This window comes from Electrophorus electricus, chromosome 1 (assembly GCF_041902795.1).
Source record: "Electrophorus electricus isolate QZ-2024a chromosome 1, ASM4190279v1, whole genome shotgun sequence".
NCBI lineage: Eukaryota > Metazoa > Chordata > Actinopteri > Gymnotiformes > Gymnotidae > Electrophorus > Electrophorus electricus.
The window spans coordinates 44,059,506-44,079,915 of NC_137497.1; the positions used below are offsets into that span (position 1 = coordinate 44,059,506).

General features: G+C 45.2%; 1 protein-coding gene across 4 annotated transcripts in view; it reads right to left on the reverse strand.

Moving 5' to 3' along the window:
* Positions 1-20,410, reverse strand: part of sema5a (sema domain, seven thrombospondin repeats (type 1 and type 1-like), transmembrane domain (TM) and short cytoplasmic domain, (semaphorin) 5A) — a 107,751-nt gene that overhangs the window by 79,395 nt on the left and 7,946 nt on the right. For 2 of the 4 annotated variants that reach the window (XM_035526305.2, XM_035526307.2), the window contains exon 2: positions 2,645-2,875. In XM_035526305.2, coding sequence (XP_035382198.1) covers positions 2,645-2,804 — 160 coding nt within the window. In that variant the 5' untranslated portion in view covers positions 2,805-2,875. Of the gene's footprint in view, positions 1-2,644; positions 2,876-13,374; positions 13,457-18,949; positions 19,085-20,410 lie in introns of those variants that run through there. The other 2 variants (XM_035526306.2, XM_081721606.1) reach the window with 2 other exon arrangements.

Genomic DNA, 20,410 nt, shown 5'->3' on the forward strand with positions numbered 1-20,410 from the left:
GTATTACCTTCCCAGAAGAGAACCAACCAGCTGCATGCAGTCTGCCCTGTGGTTCTGCACGACCACACGTGACACTACAGCAGACCACCAGGGGTGGGGGGACAGATCACATCACTACGGCTGACCAAGGAGGGGGACAGAGCATCTCATGGTGGACACTGAGACTCACATTACTACAGCTGACCAGTGGGGACTGAGACTCACAAATACACTCCCAGAAAATCAGATTATTCTTGTATCGATTTTTCACAGTGGTTGACTCAAATTCTGCAACGGCAAGATCACAGACTTGATTTTACAAGTCAGTTGAAGAAAAGTGACCAAAATATGTCTATTAGACCTCCGGTCAACCCCACCAGAATTCTTGGCTGGTTTGAGCTCTGAGGTACTGAGGGAAAAAACACATCTTTACAAAAAGAACAAATGGTGTCTGCACCACCACATTTCACATGAACAGCTTCTCCTAGGTTTTTAAAGACATCCATCCCTTCACTGGTCACTTCCCTAACTGGGTTTTCAGGTGTCCTGAAATGCTAAAGCTACGTGATGCTCTTATATAACAACAACAAAAATAATACATTATATTTTCATTTGCCTTTCTAGAAACTTCTATAAACAGATAAAGGGAGTGGGAGGTGTGTGTGTGTGTGCGTGCGTGCGTGTGTGTGTGTGTGTGTGTGTGTGTGTGTGTGTGTGTGTGTGTGTAAATCTGAACTAAGACTCCAGGTGAGTAACTGCAGTGTACTGTAGTAAGAGATGTAGAGATATTTAAAATTGTACTGCAGTACACAGAGTTTCCAGAGAAACAGGACAGAGGTCCTTCATCAGCTGTGCAAGCAAAGTGCTTCTCTCACACACACACACACACAAACACACACACACACACACACACACACAGACACACAGACAATTTTTAGGGTTGATGTTAACACTTGATGTAGTAGTTGGCCATCTATGTCTAAGCAAACCCAATACGCAACCCTGACCTCCAGTCGACTTAGTAAAGTGTGAGGTGACCCCCCCACTGGAGACGAGACCCCCCTACCCCCATACTCCACCCGCCCTCGGAAAAACAGCCTCCATCCCATGAGCCGTGAAGCTCCATAAAGATGTCTTTGTGAGAGAGCGGATTTTTGTTTGCGGGGTGAGTGTATGGTTATGATATTCCAGTCGAGCAGCTGGTTGGCGTATGGACAAAGTTTTTCCTCATGTGTGAAGAGAGTTCTGATGACCACACAGTCCAGCGGGGGCGACAGGGCTTCAGAACGGCCCACACCTCCAAACGTGGATGGTTCAGAGTGCCGAACACAGTCTCTTTGTGTGACAGCTCCTCCAGACTGTGTTTTTGTAGTACTCCGACTGTGTGCAGACTGGGCGGGGGGGTAGCGAGGGGTGGGGGCGTTGTGATGACAGATTTTTCAGGCACTTCTAGACTAGGCTGCCATTACCACCCTGCTCACTATGCATTTGTGATGAATGAGTCCCTCATTAGCACATTTCTCTGACTGAATATGTGTGTGTGTGTGTGTGTGTGTGTGTGTGTGTGTGTGTGTGTGTGTGTGTGTGTGTGTGTGTGTGTGTGTAAGTTTGGAGAGAGGGAAAAGCACTGAAAAGGTACATAGGGCACAAACACACATGCACAATTACACACACACATACACACACACTCATGTTCACACCCTCCCACCCCACACAGTGACACAGACATACATACACACACTCATACACACTCCCAACCACCCCACTCACACCTACATGCTCATGCACATACATATTTGTGAACCCCCTCCCACACACACACACACACCCAGACACACACAGACACACACACTCACACACACACAGACACTCACACACACACACACACACACACACACACAGGCACTCACACACACACACACACACACACAGACACTCACACATACACACACACACACACACACACACACACACACAGACACACACACACACACACACAGACACACACACACACACACACACTCTCAGGTAACTCAGGTATCAAGGTTAATGAATAACAGCATGATTCCTGTGGAAATTTGCCCCTGTTCCCTGAGCGCCGTGGCGTCTGACGTCCGTCCCCTCGCAGAGAGGCGATATGGGACGCTTAAGCAAGGCAGTAAAGTGAAGTCTGTCTGAGTCCCTCCATCCACTCCAGCCTAAACACAAACATGTCTTCCGTGTCTCTGTATATTGGAGTACTTCCTTGAAAGTGACCTTGCGGCCAAGACTCAGCCAAGCGGGATGCCCGCAGGGTCTGATATCCTGATGAACTGCTGAACTGCTGAATTACTTATTGAGACTGACTCTTCTATTTACATCGATTATACAATTTGGGATTGTCAGAGCGCGTGAGAGACAGCGGTGCATAATTCAGCCTCGGGAGCAGCTGACAACGTTTGTTAACCCGGCTTGATCACAGTTTTAAAAATGCGTGCGTTCTACGGCCAGCAGAGCCCTAGCGTGGCCGAGGTCAGACATTTCCCACCTTAATTATGTAGTGTATCACTCAAACGACTCGATTAGCAGTCGATTAGCGCCAAGTCGCTGCACCGAGCTACCAAGAAAGCCGAATCCCAAAACTGCAACATTCCTCACTCCCAAACAGATTTATGGAGACGCTCACCTGTGTGGGAGATGAAGGGGTGCTCAGCTCTGTGGCAGGGAGACTCAGGAGGTCCCTCCGCCCCTCCGCAGGGTACTCCCCTGGGCAGCAGGAGCAGGAGCAGGCTCTGGAGCAGGACGAGGTAGCAGGTCAGGGGCCTTCCTGACGCGGGACACGCCATGGGCCTCCACGGGACACAGCGCACTAATCCTGGAGCCAACAAGCAGGGCACAGGGTGTCTGCCACCAAGAACTACAGATAGAGCGAGGAAGAGAGAGAGGGAGGTGTTTGAGGGAAAGAGAGAGAGGGAGGTGTTTGAGGGAGAGAGAGAGACAGAGGTAGATGTTTGAGGGAGAGAGAGGGAGGGGGTGTTTGGGAGAGAGAAGGAGAGAGAGAGGTGTTTGAGGGATAGAGAGAGAGAGAGGTAGATGTTTGAGGGAGAGAGAGAGAGAAGGAGGTGTTTGAGGGAGAGAGAGAGAGAGGTAGATGTTTGAGGGAGAGAGAGAGAGAAGGAGGTGTTTGAGGGAGAAAGAGAGAGAGGGGTAGGTGTTTGAGGGATAGAGAGAGAGAGAGAGGGGTAGGTGTTTGAGGGAGAGAGAGAGAGAAGGAGGTGTTTGAGGGAGATAGAGAGAGAGAGAAGGAGGTGTTTGAGGGATAGAGAGAGAGAGAGAGGTAGATGTTTGAGGGAGAGAGAGAGAGAAGGAGGTGTTTGAGGGAGAGAGAGAGGTAGATGTTTGAGGGAGAGAGAGAGAGAGAGAGAGAGAGAGAGAGAGGTAGATGTTTGAGGGAGAGAGAGAGAGAGAGAAGGAGGTGTTTGAAGGAGAGAGAGAGAGGTGGGACAGATGGGGGAGAGAGTATGAAGGTTTTGGTAAATTTACACATTTCACAGGATACAGGGTGGCACAATACATTGTTAATTGATATTGTGATACTGGCCTGTACAATACTGATATGCGATATCTGCAATATTGAACTTAGTCTGCAATACCTATACTGGTCTCTGAGATATTGACACCGATAATGGCTTCTGTGATACTGATACTGTAAAAAGTATGCATACTGTAGTACATTGAAGCATATTGTAGCATACTGTAGTACATTGAAGCATATTGTAGCATATTGTAGCATATTGTAGCATACTGTAGTACATTGAAGCATATTGTAGCATATTTGATCATACTGTAGCATATTGTAGCATACTGTAGTACATTGAAGCATATTATAGCATACTGTAGTACATTGAAGCATATTGTAGCATATTTGATCATACTGTAGCATATTGTAGCATACTGTAGTACATTGAAGCATATTGTAGCATACTGTAGTACATTGAAGCATATTGTAGCATACTGTAACATACTGAAGCATCTTGTAGCACATTTTATCATACTGTAGCATAGTGTAGCATTCCACAACATTTCTCTGTGCGTACTGCGAGCACCCTGAGCCATCTCTGACAATGTAGAGGAGAATTTTCACATGGGGTCACTACTTTGTTTAGTCATAGTCTACAGCAACAAAAACAAACACTGACTCGAGTGTCGAATCTAAATAATTGAATCTAAAGAGCTGAATCGAAAGAGTCAAATCTAAAAAGAGCCTAATGAGCTTGAACCAAAGCAGCTGTTGGGGTCTTCACCCTGACTCCATGACCTCTGCCCTCTTCACATGGACCTTCTGATCCCGTGGTATGAACCCTGCCCCCTTGGTACGCATTCCAGCAGCAACACAAACAGGAACACACTTCCTCTTCAATGGCATAGAGACTGCTCCCACTGCTGCGAATCAGCTGATTGTTGTCAACATACTCATTTTGTATTTTGATAAAGCAACCCTATTGTGAAAAAACTCGTGTCAGTACCAACTCCACTGGAAATGACAATCAAGTCCAAATCTGCTTTGAATGAAGAGAATTCAACAGAATGACAAACACGGTATGACAACCTAACACTAACGTTAACCTTAACCCAAACCCTTTAGTGCATGTAACCCTAACCCTAACCCTAACCTTAACCTTAACCCTAGACTTAACCCTAAACCTAACCCTTTAATACATGTTAACCCTAACCCTAACTCTAACTCTAACCTTAACCCTAACCTTAACCTTAACCCTAACCTTAACTCTAACCCTAACCCTTTAGTACATTAACCCTAACCCTGACCCTAACCCTAACCCTTTAGTATGTTAACCCTAACCCTAACCCTGACCCTAACCCTAACCTTGACCCTTTAGTACGTTAACCCTAACCCTAACCTTAACCCTGACCCTAACCCTTTAGTACGTTAACCCTAACCTTAACCCTGACCCTTTAGTACGTTAACCCTAACCTTAACCCTAACCCTGACCCTGATCCTAACCCTGAACCTGACCGTAACCCTGACCCTAACCTTGACCCTGACCCTAACCCTGATCCTGACCCTAACCCTAACCCTGACCCTGACCCTGACCCTAACCCTAACCCTGACCCTGACCCTAACCCTAACCCTGACCCATCTAAGACCAGGCATAGGAAACAAACAACACTATCGCTTCATGTTAATAAATCACCCATGTCCCGAGGTTGCCAAATCCTGCCAGCTAAAACTCCCACCAGGTCTCCGTTTACCATAAATGTGTGTCCCACACACCAGAGGAAGCACAGGCAGTCATACACAGCAGTGGAGGCTGATGTCTGCATGGCGTATAGGACCCCTGAGGGTTGGGGGGGATTTGTATGGGGGGCTGAGCCAGCCATGGTCTCAGTGGACACACCGGCAGTCTGCCATCAGCACCGCCTGGAGCGCGTGAAACTGAGGCTCACTACATCCTGGCACGCTGCACGCCCTGCTGTGACATCACACACACATTCCTCCAATCATAGGCATTCACATGCCTCTCCAGATACACATACAGTAGACGAGACGGGAAGGTTTTCCGCATTTCATATGGCATTTAGACCTCTGCATATGTGCATATGGATATTTGTCATACAGTTCATACCTCACACAGGCAAGCACACACACAAACAAATCACATTAGTATATACAAATATGCTAATAGAAGAACCATGAAAGAACCCATTAGGTGTTTGTTGAGCAGCTGATATGCTCCTGGGCCAAACACAGCATGATTTAAATGATTTATGGCATTTATCTGACGCTTTTATCCAAAGCAACTTACAATTATGACTGAGTACAACTTGAGTAATTGAGGGTTAAGGGTCTTGCTCAGGGGCCCAACAGTGGCAGCTTGGCAGTGGTGGGGTTTGAACCAGCAACCTTCCGATTACAAAATACCATTTGAGGTGTCATGATACAAAAAAACTGCTAAAGGAAGTGATTTGGAAGGAATGTTTTGTTTTTAAATGAGCTACTCACATGGTCACAGTGATCTGTTTTCTATTTTTGATGACAAAATCTCACCAAAAATTCATACCAATTATTGAAATTGGAGAGATGGCCTTGGATTACACACAGATGAAGATGAATTGTGTAAATTCTTGAGAATCTGCGTCTTGTCTTCAGTGGTGGTTGTCAGCTTTTCAGCTCAGCTGCTGTTAACGAGGTGGCTAAGATCATTTTAAGAAGCGTTATTCTCAGTTAAAGCTGAATATACGTCACCCAATTCTACACACAAATCTTCCATCCAGGCTGCCTAAGATGCAACTAGAACAAAATGTTCCTCTGTAATGAATCCATAATGTTCATATTATTCGTCTGCTACTAAAGGCAGTAATACTAAATGAACACATAGCATTAGCTTACAGTGCTGTTCCTTACAGCTCCACTTTAAGTGCAAGGCAGCGATTGTGTTTAAAAGCTTTAATGTGAGAAGAGCAACCACACTACAATATAACAGACAGACTGATTTAAAATGGTTTTAGATGAACTTTGAGTAAAAAGGCGCAGTTTTATTACAGTCCTCGTAAAGTGCTTATATTGCATATTCAATGCATATTATCTGCACTACAGATCTCCAGGGAAGTCGTGTTCTGAATGTTATTCTGTTATTTTACTAAAAGGTTGGGTTTTTTTGCTGTTTGTTCCATGGTTTGTATAATTTGGTGTGGATTACCTTGTGAAACCAAGATGGCGTGGTTACGTTGTGTTTTTCTCCATGTTTGCACAGATGAATTTTCTGCTAAAGGCTGGAGACAGACACATCACACAGCCATGGCTGCCTTTCCCAGCTTACAGAGCAGACAAGAAACAAACCAACACTTTATGAAACCTGACTTATACTAAAACACTAAAACCAGCATGAACAGAGAACAGGACACCGAAACTAATAAGAAGAGACTGCAGATTTAGTCCTGGGCATTACTACACACACCGCAGACCAGCGTCCAGGACTGACCAACCCTGACTACACACACCGCAGACCAGCGTCCAGGACTGACCAACCCTGACTACACACACCGCAGACCAGCGTCCAGGACTGACCAACCCTGACTACACACACCACAGACCAGCATCCAGAACTGACCAACCCTGACTACACACACCACAGACCAGCGTCCAGGACACCATGACAGACCAGAGTCCAGGAAACCATGACAGACTAGCGTCCAGGGCTGACCAACCCTGACTACACACACTACAGCCCAGCGTCCAGGACACCATGACAGACCAGCGTCCAGGACTGACCAACCCTGACTACACACACCGCATACCAGCATCCAGAACTGACCAACCTTGACTACACACACCACAGACCAGCGTTCAGGTCTGACCAACCCTCACTACACACACTACAGCCCAGCTTCCAGGACACCATGACAGACCAGCGTCCAGGACTGACCAACCCTGACTACACACACCGCATACCAGCATCCAGAACTGACCAACCTTGACTACACACACCACAGACCAGCATCCAGGACTGACCAACCCTGACTACACACACCGCAGACCAGCATCCAGAACTGACCAACCCTGACTACACAGATCAGCGTCCAGGACTGACCAACCCTGACTTCAGAAAGGCTGCCACTCCGATCAACAAATCTATATATTCACTATATATATGACCAGCTGCTCTCTGGGGTGATGAATCAGGCTTCACTATCTGGCAGTGTGATGGTCAAATCTGGGCTTGGCAGATGGCAGCAGAACGCTGTCTACATACGGGAACAGTACCAAGGCTCAGTGCCAAGAGCAAACACTGGTGGAGGAGGTTAATGACCGGGGGCTGTTTCTGGGGCCATGACCCTGGTCACTTCCTTCCCTTGATGATGGGGGACGGTAATTGTACTTCTCTGAGATATTTTAGACAGCTACATGCTTCCATCTTTGGGTCTGCAGTTTGGGGAAGGTACTTTCCTTTTCCGGCAGGACTGCACCCCTGTGCACAGTAATGGGCTGTGAAGACGTGGTTTGAGGAGTTTGGTGTGGAGGATCCTCAACCCCCAGTGAACACCACTGGGAGAAACTGGAATGTTAATTGTGAGCCAGGCCTTCTGGTGCAACATCAGAGCCTGAGCTCACTAATGCGCTCTTTACACATTCACATTATACAGTCTCAGGGGAAAACTTCCTTCCCAAGTGACCCACATACCCACTGGGTGTGTGTGTGTGTGTGTGTGTGGGGGGGGGGTTCAATTACATATCAATGGCTATGGGTTTACAATGGAATATCCAACTCATATGAAACGGAATACTAACCAAATACTATATATATATATATACACACACTATAAAAACAGTGTCTATACATGGCCTTGAAAAAGTGTTCATACCCCTTGAACTAAACCAACACAAAGTAGTGAGTAATTGTGAAGTGAAAAGAATATGATATGTTGTTTTAAAATGTTTTTATAAATAAAAATCTGGAAAGTGTGGTGTGTATTTGTATTCAGCCCCCCTGCCTCAATACTTTGTGGGACCATCTTTCGCTGTAATTACTGCAAATACCTTTTCAAGGTCCCATATATATGTTGTCTGCTGTATTACTTGTAAGTGATGTAATTAGCTTTACACTGGAGAACCCAGAGAAGACTCGCTGATTGGTGTGTTCATGTGACGTGACGAGGCAAACAGGATGCAGAGAAGGGGCACGTTCAAATATACGTTTTATTGCGACATACAGACGACACATCTATCACAGCACATACCTTGTGCACACCTCAAACACCAACAAACACACTACGACACAGGAGATGTATATACACTAAAGACGATTACACATAATGCCAAACAGGTGGACGACACCAGAGGGTGTGGCAACATGGACAAACACACACACACACACACACACACACACACATACAAGACGTTTGAGGAGGGGGTGGGGCCATAACATGACAGTTGAACACCTTCAGACCATCAGAATGAAGGATTGTCGTTTCCAATGGCGATGCATCTTGACACTACTGGATGCTGCATTAATGACATATCTGTTTGCATTGCCAGTTGTTGCTATGGCAACAATGAAATTAGGAAACTCTAAGAAATCTCTCTCATCTACACTCTTGGAATTTTATAACCCCGTGTAATGAATGTTATGATTTAAACATCTACTTTAATATATAAACTGTCTCTTCCTACTATTCAAAAGCACTTTGCTTGCACAACTGATGAAAGACCTCAGTCCTAAACATCCTGGACCTCTGGAAACTCTGTGTACTACATTTTTAAATCTCTCTCTCTCTCTCTCTCTTTCTCTCTCTCTCTCTGCGTGTATATATATATATATATATATATATATATATAAAATGTGTGTGACGATTCGAGGCTAACAGGATGCAGAGTAGGGGCACGTTTAAACATATGTTTTTATTTAACACAGACAACACATCTAACACTGCACACCTCACTAAATACCTTTCAAACACCAACAACACATACTACAACACAAGAGACATATATACACACAAGAGGATTACACATAATAAAGAACAGGTGGACGACACAAAAGGGCGTGGCAACACAGACGAACACACGCACATACCAAGACGTTTGAGGAGGGGCGGGGCCGTCACGTGACTATATGTAAAACTATATGTAAAACCACGTATCATATATATATATATATATATATATATATATATATATATATATATATATATATATATATATATATATATATATATATATGTGTGTGTGTGTGTGTGTGTGTGTGTGTGTGTGTATGTATAGAAAGCGAGAAAGAGACGTCCAGAGAAACGGTGTTTGAGACACTCATCACCTGTGCTTATATTTAGATATTCATGTCACTAAAGGTTACATCTTATTTTTAAACACTCACTATACACTACAGTGTCCTGGATACAATACATCAGTATCCCCAGGGTATGAGCATTTTAGCAGTTATCAGATGTGAGTATCAGACTGATATTATCATTCCTCCCTGGTGATAGTTTAAGGGCTTGGATCAATGCATGGATCCTCGTCTGGTAATACTGTAGAACTACAGGAGCACAGCAATCACCAAAACGCATACTAATCACCAGCACCAAGACACCAAGACCTACCAGGACCCGCCAGGACCAACCAGGACCCTCCAGGACTCGCCAGGACCCGCCAGGACTCACTGTCAGTTCTGAGTGTCATACGAACCACATGGACAAAAGACTCGTAGGTTTCCTGGCACTGAAAGAGCAGCTATCACTACACTTTTCTAGCTGCAGCACATACAGGTCAGTTGGTAAACATTTGCTTTTTTTTTCTACAGCAAAACATTTCCCTCTAGCAACCTTCATATCCCCCTTCATATTTTAGTCTTAGACAGACAGAGCTGCTCCCAGAGGGACCATCCGAGACACGGCCAGTTGAGCGACCGCCATGAGAGACTCACAGACTGCAGTGGTCACCTGCCCATGTCGCACGCTCACATGTGCAAATCGCATACACTCACATGCTTGCCGCTGTTCCTGCCCGACACGTGAACCATCAGAGCAGTACGGCAGGAATGCGGAAGGACTTCCGCGGTGGAGAGCGGATGGCCTCAATGGCCGGCGGCTAAAGAAAACAACTCCCACTTAAAAGCAGCTGCGCGGAGCTACAGAAGGAACTTGCGCGGGAGGAGCCGTGAACTGGTCCGCCACACGCTCAGTGCGGACAGCTCAGCCAGCAATTTCAACCCGTCACACCCTAACTCGCCCAAAGATGGCTCTTTATTTTTAACCGCCTGTTCCTCCTCTCAGGCTTGGAGCGAGGAGGAGAGACGGCCTTCCCCTGCCTTGGAGGTGGATGGCGCCTTCCCTGGGGTTCCCCACCCCCCTCCACCCTGTTGCAGATGCACAGGCATGCCTGGAACTCACGAGCTCTGTGCTCAAAAGAAGAATAAATAGCCCCAAAACAAACCCACCTTTATTAATGTACAATTATGCTCCTATTTAGAAAAAATCGTTTTTTGAGAGCGGTGCACCGGTCCGTGACTTTGGCATCGCTAGCAGAGACAGCTGATGACTTGGATGTCATGCCAGTATTACTGAGGCCAGGATGTTCGCAAAAGCCCTGCAAGTCTGGATTTTAGTCAGACCTGCTGGTTTGAATCTAGGAAAAGTCAGTGGGGGTTGTGGCAGAAGGTTGCTGGTTCAAGCCCCACCACTGCCATGCTGACACTATTGAGCCCCTGAGCAAGACCCTTAACCTTCAGTTACTCATGATGTACTCAGTCAGAATTGTAAGTCGCTTCAGATAAAAGCATCAGAGCCAAGATATCTCTGACCTGTGTTCCTGCTAAACAGAGGCATCTCTGATGTGTGTTCTTGTCTAAACAGAGGCATCTCTGACCTGTGTTCCTGCTAAACAGAGGCATCTCTGATGTGTGTTCTTGTCTAAACAGAGGCATCTGTGTTCCTGCTAAACAGAGACATCTAACCTGTGTTCCTGCTAAACAGAGACTTCTGACCTGTGTTCCTGCTAAACATAAACATCTCTGATGTGTGTTCCTGTCTACACAGAGGCATCTCTGATGTGTGTTCCTGCTAAACAGAGGCATCTCTGACCTGTGAAGAGCAAACCTGCCATGGCTGATGTGTCTGAGGGCCTGAGGAGTAGGAGGAGCCTGTCACAAACATACCTCCCCAGCACAGGAGATGAGGAGGAGGAGCCTGTTACAAATGCCCCACAGCACTGGAAATAAGGAGAAGGAGGAGAAGCCTACCACAAACACACCCCCCATCACAGGAGATGATGCAGAGGAAGAGGAGCCTGTAGGCACTGAGCAGGAAGTGTAAAATATGGGCTCTCCGATTCCCAGAACCCACTCCTCACCTCTCCCAGAAGCAGCTGGTGCCGTGAGCCACTTCAAGCTCGAAACACTCACAGTGTCTTCTACACCCCGACGAAGAGTCTAGTTCACATTCAGTAATCAGCCACTTAAAAAGTCCAATTATCCTCTGTTCACCTACATGACTGCAGGAAGGTTAGTGACACTCTGCATTTAACAGTAAATTACAGTACATTAGTGAACTTGTTAATAAATTACATTTAATTTAGATTTAAAGATATATTTGATAATAGTAATTAATAAAATAATATTAGGTTTATATTTAATTATACATTTAATCTCATAAATCACATATCACATAAAATGCTGAAACATATTAGCTGCCAATACCCATGAATGGGGAAACTTTGTTGGATTCAACACAATACTGAGTTTTGTTTGTTTGTTGTTTGTTTGTTATATTGAATGCGGCTCCACCACATCTCAGACACAGATTTTGAATAGTAAACGCCAAGATGTGAGAAATGAATAAATACTCATCCATTCATTCCTCTATGCATCCATCCTTCCATCCACCCAAAACAGCCCTGTTGAAGGGGTTTATTCTGACAGGTCGCCACGTCATACGAGACTACGTCGTCATTGCAGATCGCCGTTGGATAATACGGCTTTGAGCTCTCAAACTGTTGTGTTTGCAAGAAGCTGCGATAAGCAGATCCCAGATTCATTTTCAAACATGTTTTCCACTGGAATGATTTTTTTTTAGCCAGAGAAGTCTGAATGAGTGAAGACTCAGGCTGGTGAGAGACCTCTCACTGAACACACAGAAAACACCAAAAACCTTGTGACTCATGGAGCTCATATTTTCAATTTCTTGAATTCTGAGAAGTGAAACACAAACAAAGCGCCTTTGTGAAGAAGGCTGAATGCAGCCACCCTATGCAGGATGCAAACCCACGACAGACATGAGGAAACCGTGAGCTCCGGCGACCAGACCAAAGAGCAGCTCCCTGGCAAGGCACCCAAAGCGCACATTAAACCCTCCTGGATGACAGCCACCATCACAATCGATCAACCAATCGATCAACCAAACAATCGATCAATAAATTGATCGATGAATTGCTCCCTTAACCAGGGACCCAAAGTGTTCCATAAAACATTCTGTATTATCCGGTATAGCAGGTATCACTTTAAATTTTGTCTGCCATATAACAATGCCCATAACACCTGCTTATTATCATCATTATTATTATTATTATTATTATTATTATTATTATTATTATTATTATCATCATCATTATTATTGTTGTTGTTATTCTTCTTATTATTATTACTATCATTGTTATCATTATTGTTATTATTATTATCATCATTATTATTATTATTATTATTATTATTATTGTGACAAATTTCTTCACACTCACGACCTGTATGAACACAAAATCTGCTCAGACAAAGTATAAACTCAAAACTGCCTTGACCATTTCATTCTGATGTTTAAATGTAGACTAACACACACACACACACACATCATTCAGAGTCTGGAGCGATAATGCATGTCACAGAAACCATCCAACACATTTAGGAGTTTAATTACAAGCCTGTCCAACATGAACCAGGTGAGACTCCGAGCCAGTTCCCTTGTCCCCGTCATAAGCTTCACATCTGGAAACATCTCACTGAGAACAGAGATAAGAATCCAGGTCAGGGGGTCACCGCTGCATACGAATATGGCTAGAAAAACTAACACAAGTCTAGCCCCGGACATTATCACACAAAACACATGATGTGTTCCTCTGGGCTAAAACAACAAAACTGAGCAGCTCTCTGGCATAACTCCAGCTGCAGGTCTGGAAAGCCCTTAAAGGGAGATATTGTGTCTTTTATCCAAATTCAGATTTGTTTTTGATGCATTTCCATTCACACCCAATGAGGAGTCTAAACTGCATCGCTGTCTAAAACGCATTGATAAAACGTGGCTTAGCGTGGCTCTTCTGTCATGACTAACGAGGAACGTCACTACACTCCAGAGCCCACATCCGATAAGAAACACACGCTGTCACAGCAGCAGAGGATCAGGTACCCAGCACAAAGAATTCTCTATTTACTGCCTCTATTTATCAGGGAAAAGATACAGAAACAAATGAACAAGCAACCAAACAAAAACTGATGAGAAACAAAGGGGGTGGAGCGGAGTAAACTACACGATTATGTTTGCTATAAACTACGTTTGTGCACATTATTATAACCTATGTTTGTGTGCATTACTATAAACTACATGTGTGTGGTGTCACACTTCAGCCCACACCCAAACAAACACACACACACAGCCTCATTCATCATCCTCCAGCCAATTAGAAACCTCAAGGCTGCCACAAGTGCTTCTACTGCCATGTAGTTCGGTTCCCCAGCAAGAGCAGAGCCCCAGACCCTGCATGGGCTCTGCTCTGTGGCCTAGCCTGCTCTTACTGATGGTGGAACCGTGCACAATTACTCAGCTCCAGTGGAACCAATTAATCAGACACGTACCGCTGTAATTTGGCCCATAAAAAGCCCAGCAGAAGTTTATGCCCCACAGTGCGCATTCAGAGAGACAGCGCTAACGACGAGAAAACAGGCGGGTCTGCAGGAACGGACACAATGTCCCGATCACACAAGGTCCTGTGGTGCTGTTTTAAAAAGCAGCATGCTGTAGGAATACTGTAGGAATACTGAAGGAATAATGAGATAGGTCATTACGTCTACACAAACACAGACTCGTTTCAAGACGATGTCACAATGGGAACTGATAAGAGAATGAGAACACAGAGAAAAAAATGCAGTAACAAAGGCTGCAGTGACAATAAATGAAAGTAACCTGATAGATAGATAGATAGATAGATAGATAGACAGACAGACAGACAGACAGACAGACAGACAGACAGATAGACAGACAGACAGACAGACAGATAGATAGATAGACAGACAGACAGACAGACAGACAGACAGACAGACAGACAGACAGATAGATAGATAGATAGATAGATAGACAGACAGACAGACAGACAGACAGACAGACAGACAGACAGACAGACAGACAGACAGACAGATAGATAGATAGATAGATAGATAGACAGATAGATAGATAGATTTTAACAAACAAGGCAATTCAGATTTATTTAAACAGCACTTTTCATGCACCAGGAAATTTAAAGTGCTTTAAAAATAAAAGTAAAAAAAGGCGACTGATTTAAATAGAAAAGAATTTAGAACAATGCAAAATCTGCATTTAATTTAAATGGAAATAACTAAAAATAAATATAAATAATGGCATAAAGTGCAAATAAAATCAAGCAAATGACTATTGTGCATGTATTATTCAGTGCATGTTGACTGGTAATATACCTCTGCCTTAGGATCTTATAAGCAAACATAAAAACAAGATAGAAATATTTTCAAGAATACTTCCGATCTAAATGCAAGGTGGAGGCAATTCCGAAAGCAGTTCAAATGCAACAGCTTACACAGTTATTTATCTCAGTGCCCAAACAGCCATGATATCCCTGCTTAGAATTACAACCTGCTGATCTTTCCACAACGATTCCTGCAGCGTGTTGGGAAAGGCTGGGATCACGGTAGATTAGTGGTTCACCGAGGTCGGCTGTGGAATCTCTAGAAGATTACTTGCCATGACTCTTGTTTTGCTTTTGACTGTAATGCCCAGGAACCTAAGCACCACCTAATCTATAGCTGCCACAACTAAACATCCACTGATCTAGAGCTGCCAAAACTAAATATCAACTGATCTAGAGCTGCCACAACCAAACACCCACTGATCTAGAGCTGTCACAACTAAACACCCACTGACCCAGAGGTACCACAACTAAACACCGCCTATAATATAAAGCGTCCACACCCAAACACTGCCTGATCCAGAGCTGCCACTTAAACACCACCTGATCTAGAGCTCCTACAACTAAACACCACCTGATCTAGAGCATCTACACCCAAACACTGCCTGATCCAGAGCTGCCACAACTAAACACCCATTGACCTAGAGCTGTCACAACTAAACACCACCTAATCTAGAGCTCCTACAACTAAACACCACCTGATCTAGAGCATCTACATCTAAACACTGCCTGATCTAGAGCTGCCACAACTAAACATTCACTGACCTAGAGCTGCCACAACTAAACACCGCCTGATCTAGAGCATCCACATTCAAACACTGCCTGTTCTAGAGGTCCTACATCACAGAGCACTCAACACAGAGCACTCAATCTGCCTTGCAGTGGTGTAGATATCCAGGCCTAGAGGCGCAGTGTCTCCCTGTTGTAACCGAGTCAGTGGCTCAAACACCGTAAGCGGGTCTCACGTCTGAACGGCAGCCTGCCACATCTCACTCACAGTCCCGGAGCAGTCAGCGCTCAAGAATAACACGAGAGGACAACATTAGGGTGCCGTCAGCTGCACTTCCTAAAACTCTAACCGTGTTTCACTCACGCTGTCTGCGTGTCAAGCCACGTAGAACAGCCTGCCTTGTCTTTCCCTCCTTCCTTCACTTTTAATATCTGGAGGGCAGGTGAGCACAGACACTGACTCTGGTGGAATAAAACCAAAGGTATCAGGCCAAAGTCGTAAAGATCTTGTGATGAGTGTTGATCTGCAGGTCTGCAACACTGGTGGCAAAGGTCCTGGGTCAGAGGCAGGAAGCCTTTATTCTCCAGGCTTTTATTCTGTAGAACCTCCAGGCATTTATTCTGTAGAATATCAAGGCCTTTATTTTGTAGAACCTTAAGGCCTTTATTCTGTAGAACATCAAGGCCTTTATTATGTAGAACATTAAGGCCTTTATTTTGTAGAACATCAAAGCCTTTATTTTGTAGAATCTTAAGGCCTTTATTTTGTATAACTTTAATGCCTTTATTCTGTAGAACATCAATGCCTTTATTTTGTAGAACCTTAAGGCCTTTACATTTACATTTACGGCATTTAGCAGATGCTCTTATCCAGAGCGACTTACAAAAGTGCTTTGTCATTTATTCATAGAATACATCCTAGTACAGTACAGTAGGTTAGAGTCCAACATACCAATGAACTAGAATACAGGGATCACTGTTGATACCTAAAAGTACACAATACATAAGGTCTATCCTAAACAATGAAAAGTGCACTAAACAATAAGTGCTGGAGTTTGTTAAACAACATAAACAGTGCCCTACAATAAGTACTAATTTAGTCAGTCAATATGGGAGCAGTGTCAGTTGTCCTTTAAATATTCTGCAAATAGAAGGTCTTCAGTCTGCGTTTGAAGACTGCAAGGGACTCTGCTGTCTGGACAGTAAGTGGGAGTTCATTCCACCATCTTGGAGCAGGACAGAAAATAGTCTCCAAGCTTGTCGTCCATGAGACCATGAGGCTTTCATTCTGTAGTGCTCCACTACCATGCCTGTGCTATGCCTATTTACAACCACTCAGCACATGATCAGCTATGAATGCTGAGCTTGTACACGAATAATCAGTCGATCTACAACCCTTTACAGAGCAGGGCAGCTTCACTTACTGAGTCATGCTTTTATTGACGTTGACTTTTAACTCATGCTCAGAGGGTCTATTTTTAGCACCTACTGGTCTTTTATTTCCTCTCTAGCGACCCAGACATCTGCTTCCCTTCCCATATAGGCTGATCTTATTGGTCGCTGCGTCTGTGAACAGTTAACTACTGTGGTCATGTTGGTACACACCTACGTTAAGATGCAAACTGATGTGGCTCCACTCTGAATCCAGTCATGTAACTGCCACTCGTTGACCTCTCACCCAGAGGACCCTTGATGTCCATGCTGTGGCCCAGGCTAATGGAGGAGCTATTTTGTGTGCAGTTTTTCTTGAGCACACATGTTGAGCTCTTAGGAGTCATCTGCTGTGAGATCCCAGTACCACGGTTTCACTTTCAACAGCTGCAATGTGGCACTCAGGACATGTTGTGGTGTAAAGCCCCAACCTTCGCATAAACCTAAACAAGGACGTGGGCAAATTCCAGAGGAATTCTGCCACACTCAAATGACGCTTGGCCTGGTTCTAGGAGTGTTGTTTAAGAGACATCTGTAAATACAGGACCCAGCTGGGCTCAAAATAAATATAGAAAATTAAAAAGGGCCATTTTTGACTGATGCTGCTACATACTGCATATTGCAATCGGAATATCAAGACAGAAATTGAAGCTCACTAAGATAGAAATGTGAATTATTAACGAGTGACCATATATTACAACGACATTACAACATTGCCAACATCCTGACGGCACTGTTGTCTTGGATACTGCTGCTGCGCTATGTGAGTTCTGCCACAGGTTTGTAAGAGCAGGACTTCAGGCGGCGTAGCAGCACGCTACGTCCCGCTGAATGAGGCTGACGGTCCGAACTGCTTCTGAAAATTGACCTCATTAAGTATTAAGGGCCTTAAAGTAGAAGACGCTTAGCGTTTCCTTAGCCAAAGATAAAAAAAAACGTCTAATGGCTAAATGGAGTCAAAAATGACTTCCATAGCCATAGTGAGTGAGACAGAGCAGAAGAGTGGGCCATAACCAGGAAATGAGGTCCCTGTAAGATACACACGGCGCACTCCGCATCACTCTGTGTGGCTATCTCAGCCATAATCTAATCGGAGATGCAGGTCAGCCAGGAGCTTGACAAGTGGCTGATGGACGCAGCTGAATAAGCAGGCATTACTGCACGATCCCAGAGAGAGAAAAAAAAAACACGAAAGGTCGCGACCCTGTGGGCATAGAGCACCTATCCAAACCAAACCAGGGAACAGCCATCTTATGCCAGCACTCCGACTATATTTAACCGTCCAAGAAAAGCTTCTGTGAAATGCAGGGTTAATCACGCTAAACTATTTGTGTGACATCTGAAGAAAGAAGGAATGGTGTTAAACTGCAATTAGAGAAAAGTAGCACTTTTATTCTAGTTTAATAAAATCTTTAACACACAGAAGAAAAGCGTGTCACAGAGGAAGTGGCTTGTAAAATCCCCAACATCTCACCAAATCCCACAAATGTTGAACAAATTTAAGAAGAATGGTAATGTCTGAAAGAACATTAACAACCGCTGGTGACAGCAGCCTGAGGAATGTCACGCACGCAGTTAGCACCGTCTCCATCGCACCTTTCAAACTGGAGTCGTACCTACCTCAGCTGTGTTTTCTTCTCTCAGCAACGCGTGCAGCAGCACCGAAACCTCCGAGCTCACACACGTAACTCCCGAATGAGCTCCGCCCTCCTCCTGTTTAATGATGACCATGTTTTTTCCATACAGGCAGTCTCTGGGACAGCTACATATGACTTCCAGGTGGGCCTGTTTAACAGGCGCTAAGGGCGCCGCACTCTTCTTAACTAACTGCCGTGGTCCCTAAACCAACAAGGCACCTCTGACAGGCTGGTCTGGCTGACCACATCCTGATGCTGCCCGTTGTGTGTCACTGTCTCACGCAAAGCTGCGGGGGGGCCGGGAAAACGTGGCAGACTGCAACCATCTCCGAGGGCAGGACTTGCAGTTGGACTCCTTTCTTCCAAATAACAAGAGCTTCTGCTCCATGGAGCTGGGAATCCATGCGAGCAGTGCGGTGCCGTCCTTATACTAGGAAACGGCATATTAGTGTCTCTGAACGCAAACCATACGGGTAGCGTTCGGGCGGCGCTGTTAACGGGAATGCTGCTGTTCATTTCAAATGTGTTAAGGAATCGTACATAACTAATGTGCTGCAATTAAGCCAGGCCGGTATTATCTCACGCAGCAAAATCAGCAGCCTTGTTGGAAAGAATACTAGATAATTACATGCCATGCATGTAGGGATGGCCGAGGGCAGCGAGTGTACCTGCTCTCGAGCCCACGTTTCCCGGGTGGCAAGCGTGGCCTGACAGCCAGCCCCGTAGCACTCTAGATGGAACACGAAATGAAACCGAGGTGAAAAAGACAGCGGTCCCCACCTACAGAGGCAGCCGAACTCTCTGAGACGTACGCGCACCCCTCCCCGGCAGGCGCTGGCCAGCAGCTAAAGGTCGACATCACAGGTGACGTGATGCACGACGGAAATGAATGAAGAAGAGCTGAAGAAACAGCCATCCAAAGGTCATCCATGCAGAGAAGAGACGTGCCGGAGCTGCCGTGCTCTGGCACAGACAGGGAAACGTTTCATCCTCTGTCTCGTGGAACGTTCTGAGCATGTGCGGGAACACGCAGGCCATGGCACACGCGGGTCCTTTTCACGACTTCGAGGAACTGTATAATAACATTTAGCTTCCATGACTCATCATGGGGAAACATTTAGACAGATGCCCTGCAGAGAAGGAGAGTGGAAGAGTATGATTTCACTATATCAGATGCCTTGGACCGACACATCCCGTCAAAATAACGTGTTCAGTTAAAACTAGGTTACATCCAAAACCATTATATTCTGTCACCTTCAGTGGCCCCGTGACGTATCACAGTGAGGACGCTGGAGGGAGAGCCAGGGATACGCCCACAAGTCAGATCCTCCAGGCCACTAGGGGCGCTATAACCAGAGTGGCTTCTGTCCTCTTGCCTCTCTCTGTGCTGGGCTGCTCTGGAACGGAGAGCCCAACCGCAAAGCAGAAACTGTGCGATCCCTGG